This window comes from Gymnogyps californianus, unplaced genomic scaffold, assembly GCF_018139145.2.
Source record: "Gymnogyps californianus isolate 813 unplaced genomic scaffold, ASM1813914v2 HiC_scaffold_45, whole genome shotgun sequence".
NCBI lineage: Eukaryota > Metazoa > Chordata > Aves > Accipitriformes > Cathartidae > Gymnogyps > Gymnogyps californianus.
The window spans coordinates 107,666-114,801 of NW_026114345.1; the positions used below are offsets into that span (position 1 = coordinate 107,666).

The 7,136-nt window shown below is 39.1% G+C and overlaps 1 protein-coding gene across 1 annotated transcript in view; it reads left to right on the plus strand.

Annotated features, from left to right (window-relative positions):
- Positions 1-5,828, plus strand: part of LOC127028862 (NAD(P) transhydrogenase, mitochondrial-like) — a 58,541-nt gene extending 52,713 nt beyond the window's left edge. Inside the window, exons 19-21 of the mRNA XM_050914520.1 lie at positions 2,754-2,872; positions 3,889-4,004; positions 5,182-5,828. Coding sequence (XP_050770477.1) covers positions 2,754-2,872; positions 3,889-4,004; positions 5,182-5,331 — 385 coding nt within the window. The 3' untranslated portion in view covers positions 5,332-5,828. The remainder of the gene's footprint in view (positions 1-2,753; positions 2,873-3,888; positions 4,005-5,181) is intronic.
- The last annotated feature ends 1,308 nt before the right edge of the window (positions 5,829-7,136 follow it).

A 7,136-nucleotide genomic window follows, 5' to 3' on the forward strand; every position in this document is an offset into this window, starting at 1 on the left:
GGGGGGGTAGGCCTTTCTGACCTTGGCAACACCTCTGGTGTAGATGGACCATCATCCACATCATCCATTGACTGGCCTTCCACGTCCAGAGCCTCATACCTGTTGTACAGAGGCACCTGGGAAGGTGAGGTAGGCAAGGAGGGGGTTCGCCTGCCGCCCCGAGTGTGGACTTGCCTCCATTCACTCCTTTCCTTTAAGCTACTGCCTTCTGCCTGGTGGGGAGAGGATACAGGATCCCCTTGATCTTGTGTTTTTTCTGGTGGCTGTTCCTGTTTCTGTCTCAGGGAGGGCAGAGCATAGTTTCACCAGTCTATCTCTTTTTCAGACTCCCTGATGCTCCTTAACCTTTCTACTTCCTCTCGTAGCTCTGCCACCAAGCTGAGCAGATCATCTACTTGGTCACACCTCACACAGCTGTTCTCACTACTGCCATCCATTACTAGTGAAAGGCTCTGGCACGCCCTGCAGCCTGAGACCCGGATGGCTGCCTGTTTTTGTGGGAGCTCTGTCTGGGTAGCCGCATCTGTTCTGGTGAGTGCAAAGGATGTAGCTTTCTGCCGGGTGGATACCATAGCGAAGCTCCTTCTGGGAGGGTGATGACCACCAATTGAACTGGTAGGGTGACGATGCCCTTCCTGCACACCCTTCTGCGCAAACTGCCGTGCCACACTCTGTTCGCAGCGCTCCTGGTCGCTAGCGCTCCCTAGGCTGCTTTTTATAGGTGTGGGGGTGGCCGCGGTTGCTCTGGCAATGCCCAGGCCTCCTCGGCGTCTCTCGCATGAGCTGCCAGCTCCTGGCGGGTGTCTCTGCTGCCCTGGCGTTTCCCTGCCTCAGGAAACCCCCCTGTACACCAAGATCCATCACTCCACTACGGATTGGGCTGGCTCCGGAGCAGCTCGCCTTGGTGACTGACCAAGTGATTCACAAGTGATCTGTATTGATTGGACTGTGACTTGTGGATAACACATCACTGATGGTCCACTTCCGTCGCAGTGTAGTTGAAAATAAAAATATGTGATGATCCCTCTTTCATGGCAAGTTGTTTTATCAGTCTTATCAGTCTTTTCCTCCTTTCTGAAGAAGTCTGTCTGAAGTCTTTTTATTGCATTTTTGACTCACTTGGATTTCTGCTCAGAAATCCAAGAATTGACTGTTTTCTCTTGGGTATTTTCTGTCTATTCCAAAATACATGTAGACTTCCTTATTAAACATTTAGATTCAGCCCTATACAACATTCATCTGAGGCGTTTCTGGTGTGCTTGAGTCAGCATTACATTTGGTGATAGCTCCAGAGCTGGAAAGACGGAAAACGCATAGGACAGCAGGCATGATCTGCCTAGTTTATTCAGGGCCAGTAGATGAGCAGAAGAGTACAATCTGCCCACAAGAAATAGATTTGCTTCTAACCAAAATACATCTTTGGGACTTGTGGCTAAACCAGTTTAACATTTCTGTTCTGAATTTTGTTAGGTTTTTAGTGTTACAGACCTGCACTCATGCCTTAACACCCCCCTTCTGACACCCTGTGTGTTTGTCTGAATTTTTAGTAACTCATAAGCAGTGTATTTTCTATAAGTTGGTTTTGAGCTGTTCTGAAAACATTTCTTAAGTTGTTATGCTTAAACTAACTGGTATAGCTTCTTAGCTGTCTAGTTTCTCACTCCCCTGCATTTTTTTTTTAATTTTTTTTATTCCCCCCTCCTAAGATCAATCATGAGAAGAAACTGGCATGTTAACCTAATTCAGCAAAGCATTGTCTTGTACTTGAAATTGAGCACCTGCTAATTTTTCTGTTGGAGTGTTAGGCTGTGATAACCATGCATACTCTAGAGTTACATGAGTCAATAAGGTCATTTACCAAGTGCATTTCTAGGTCTAGGAGTGCTTTTGCTTTAGGAAGGCTGCACACTTTTGGCCTTTTCATGAAGAGCGTTCTATTGTAGCCAGTTCACTTACTCTGTGGTGCTTTCACTTTTCAGCGATGTAAGGGACCTGCAAAGCATATTAATGTGGGTGATGGTTTTGCAGCAAACGGGCTTATTCATAAAGAACCAAAGATATCTGTCACAAGGTTTTAAATATGGTACTGCTTGGAAGGTGGATGTGAATGCTTGCTGTGCGTGATGCGGCTCGGGCTGATGATTGTAGCCAGACAGAATGGTAAAATAGTCCTATTACTTTAAAAAGTAATTGAAGAAAACCCACTGAGCCTGTTGGTATAAGCTTTTGCTGGGAGAAAATTTACTCTGTTGGTCCATCCTGCAGTGATGTGTTTCTGGGCATTTCTGGCTACTAGTTCTTTCCGTGTTGTCACTAGAAGTGTCCTTGGCATTTTTTAATGCAGTAGGCTCTCCAAAGCCGCTTTGCAGGTGCGACAGCTTTCTGAAAGAGTCTTCTTATGATGGAAGGATTGAAAATGTACTCCTAGCTTTTTTAGTTTTACTGAGAATTGAGCATATTCTTTTGCATACCTGTTGTGTTAGTCATACTTTTAACTTTCCAGAAAAGAAGCAGCTGCTCTCCAGGTGAAGAGTCAAATCTATGGGCCTTGTTCCCTTTCTCACCCACTCAGTTCCCTGTAACACTGGAAAAGTACTTACAATATTGTTAAGATTTAACCATTTCTTTTTATTAATTTGCATGTGTGCTTATATTTAAAGAACTTCTCGGTCTTGTAGGTCACAGGTGGTAATTTTGTTATATAAAACAGAGTGGTCAGTACTTATTAACGGGGTTGGAATTTTTCCTGTTAGGTTTGGTATTCACCCTGTGGCTGGCCGTATGCCTGGTCAGCTGAATGTACTCCTAGCAGAAGCTGGTGTTCCCTACGATATTGTACTGGAAATGGATGAGATCAATGAAGACTTCCCAGGTTAGCATGCGAGCTATAAGTTTCTAGTAGATTGGATTTGATCTTGTCAATTTCTATTTGATTCTTCTGTTTTTACATCACACAAGGATTTTAAAAATAGAAAATCTTAGGCCATTCAGGTTCTCTTTGTGCCTGTTGTGATACCACTGTAGAGGAGCAGAGGTCTTTCTCTTGCAATCTGAGTGCTCTCCCAGCCGATGGCAAGTGAGCACAGAGGAATACAAGAAATGGCCTGACTCAGAAGCAGAAAACTGAGAAGCAGAGAGTACAGACAGGTTAAAGCAAAGGGAAATATTGGATGCAGGAGTACAGAAAAGAGTAGGTATTGAAGGGAGAGGGATAAATAGGCCTGTGAAACTTGTTTTCTCCAGAACCAAGAGAACTTTTTAAATTGCTTGTAGCTGTGAAATAAATTATAAATGCTGTGTCTTTTTTTTTTTTTTTTTTTTTTTTTTTTTTTTTTTTTAAATCACTGTTACTGCTCCATACAGGAAAACTACTGTTATTTCTTTAGGTCAGGTGCTGTGGATGATTTGACCCTGTTATATCTTGCAAACCAGTATAGCAATGTACATACAACATCTTGCTTTCCTACATCTCTATTTAAAAATAAGAAAGTTTCTAGTAAAAGGTTTTTCTAAAGAATATTCAAAGGAAAAGCCAGGCATAGAGAGATTTGAAAGTGCTGATACTATGTGTGTATGAAACCACATTTAAATATCAAAGGATTTAACTTTGTGTGGCAGAGTGGACTAATGAGCCCCTTGAAATGGGGTTCTAGATGCTTGCAGTTTGCTGGGGGTAGTTGGTAGCACACTTGGACTCTCATGTATAACTTGCCTTGATAAGTTTGTAAAATATTTGTGAATGAAGTCCCCATAAATGTTTGTAGAGTGCTTACTGTAAGGGGTTCTTCTGCCTCTAAAGATCAGATTTAACACACAAATGTACATCAGCCTCAGTGTTCAGGTTTCAGATAATTTTTCATCAGTTTTATTTTCTTTCTCTTGCTGCAGAAACTGACTTGGTCCTTGTAATTGGTGCAAATGATACAGTTAATTCAGCAGCTCAGGAAGATCCAAACTCTATCATAGCTGGAATGCCAGTTCTTGAGGTCTGGAAGTCCAAACAGGTGAGATTAACAGGGTTGTGTTAGCACCTACCTATAGATAGCATGCTTTTAAAAACATGGTTTATAGGAGAAGCTAACAAGATTATCTTACTCTTCTGGCTTCCATGAGAAGCTTTTCTGCAAGGTGTTCAACAAAACAGTCAGTGCTCTGCAAGTGTGATGCAGTGTTCATGATTTTATAATCATCAGCAAGTGCTTTAGTGAGGCTAATGGTGACTGCAGTCGAAAAGACCAGTGAAAGTACTTCTGCTCAAAAAATGTGATTAGAACAAATGATGTTCTGCTCACATCGTTTCCTTGATGTGAAATCTTTGATCTCTTGTTCTGAACCCAGTCTTAGCCTCAGTTCTTCTACAGGTTAACTATTCCTTTGCGCCCTTTGTGAAAAAACTTTTTTTTTTGAGTTCAGTGTTGTTATACTGAACCATTCAAGTACTCAGTGTCATAGGCACATAGATTAATCAGTGTTTTGTCCATAGCTATGTGTTGCAGTTTGAGAAATAAACATTTACATATTTAAAGTTGGTACAGCTTCACAGTTTCTCTCCTGAAGGTGCAGTGGTTAACTAATTTGACATTTAATGGCTAAAACTGGCTGAAATTTATTTTAGGTTTTTTTTTGGTGTGTGGTGTTTTTTTGGTTGTTTTTTTTGTTTTGTTTTGTGGGTTTTTTGGGGGTTTTTGTTTGTTTGTTTTTTAAATCCCGTGTATGAAGTAATACAGAGTAATAGTCTGGAGAAGTACCAGAGAGTGTTGCACCAAGTATTGATGTGAATGCTCATCTGAACTGTGGTGTTGACAGGGAATTGGGTTCTTAAAATAGTTTAAAAATGAAAAAGCCTCAAAAACCTATGTTATAATCATCAGTGCCCATCTTGCTTTGACTTTATTACATGGAATAAAGTAAAAGCATATGAATAGATGTAGTGTCCACAGTCACTTCATCTGACACATAATATTGTGTTTAACAATAACATGTTTCTGAAACTGGTCCAGATTTCAATTTATCTGGTATATTAAAATTTGAAATACAGTTTTGTAGCAGTGAGCACCCTATTTTGGCCAGGGATCTCTCTTCCTCTCCCTTCACTTGTAGAGGTTGTTTTTGTGTCGTCTTCATTTGAGGGGGAATGATGGTTGGTTTTTACTGTGTCAAACATGAACTCTTTATATGCAGGTCATTGTAATGAAGAGATCTTTGGGAGTTGGTTATGCAGCTGTGGACAATCCAATCTTCTACAAACCCAATACTGCCATGTTGTTGGGAGATGCTAAGACGACTTGTGATGCCCTACAGGCCAAAGTCAGGGAATCATATCAAAGCTAAATACTGATTTATATTCCACTCATGATTGCGACTACAGTTTTGTCACAGAGGTAATGGAAAGCAGGAGTTAGAAGAATCTCTTGCTGTCGTAATGCAGCCAGCATTTGGAGAAGACTGCATTGACTCCTAGGAGATGTAGTTCAGTCAGGGATGTAGGCCTTTACGAAAGGATGGGTACATTAGCCCTTCAAACTAAATCTCCCATGAGGCAATGCATTAAAGAATGAAAATGTGCTTTTTAAGGTTAATGTTGAGCTGTTAGAAGCAGGAAGTAATTACTCTTTGTCATCTTTAAGTAGTTATTGGCTTCCTCCTCCTAACTGTCTGTACTTCTGGCGTGGAAATTCACTAAAAATTACTGTGCCAAAATTGTATTCTGTCTTATCAAAGCTGTTCTTTGGCCAGTATGGACAAAAATAACTATTTACTTCATCAAAATTTAAAGCAGAATTGCAAACAGATGCTTACATGATTTGAGATCCTAAACATAATATTCTGTTAAATCTCTCTTTAAAAAAAAAAAAAAAAAAAATTGAACTGTTTCTTTTGTGGATTGTATGGATGCTGTGAATCAGGAACACTTTAGGAAAGTTATTTTTCTTTAAAATACAGTTCCACTTTTTTTGTAGTGTCCACTTACATTGTGTAAAACAAAACACAGGATTTCAGGGACCTACCAAGTGATCTTCAAGACTGACAAGGAAATGTACATTTACTTGCACTGCTTAACTGTTCAGCAGCTGCTACATTCTCCATATTTTCCAGTTGTTGCCTTTTTAAATGTCTGAGGAAAAATATGGTCCAGTTCTGCACAGAACATCTTGCATACCTGTTCACAGAATTTGGACCACAGTGTTTCAGTTTTTGTTCACTTAGACTTTTAACTGTATTTGCTACTTAAAAATTTAGTGATGCTTTCTGAATTAACATTTTTGTGATGCTGGAAAAGGCACTTTTGAACATATTTAAGATGCTGGAGTTTATTAGAATTTTTCTAAATAAATAAGCTATTGTTTGGACAGCACAGAAACATACCAAACTTAAAATCCAGTGGTTTGATTATTTGACTTCTCCCTAATATAATTAAAAGCACTGTTAAATTCCAATAATAAGTTCAGTAAAGAATTAAATTAAATTATAACATAGATTGCTGTTTTGTTTTTAAGTGTACTTGAGTGGAACTCAAATATTTGCCTAATAAAATGAATTTATCATGTTTCCATAATGATGTAGCAACTGTCCATGGTGACAAAGGCTAAATAGAAATAGCTGTACTTGTGTTAGAAAGCATTCATATCTGGGTAAGACAAACTACTATGAAGTAAGTCTTGAAATTAATCCATCTTGATTGATAGAACAAACTTTTTTTTTATTACACCATGTATTGAGACCTCATATAAAATATAGTATTTCCACTTAGCTACCTCTGTTTTTATGTGAAGATCACTTAAAACCCAGACTTTGAGCAGGTAATGCATTAAGAAATGTAACAGTGTATGAAAGAAGCTACTCTTATTGCAAATCTCTTTTATATAATTTGAAATAAAAATTATCACATAAGCATTAATATGTTGCACACTGCAGGAAAATACTTGTAATTAAATTTTAAATTAAAACATCGTAGTAGCTATGTTTGAATGTAGCACGTGTGGCCTCTTGATTTCATTGTATTCAACTTTTCTTTTAGGTCTGCAAAAAATTAAGAGGGAAATGGGAGAAGGGGAAAGACTAGGAAATGATCCTTTATCTCTCTCCCTCACAACTAAGCAAAAAAGGGATTTGAAAGGATTTAACATCCTAAAACG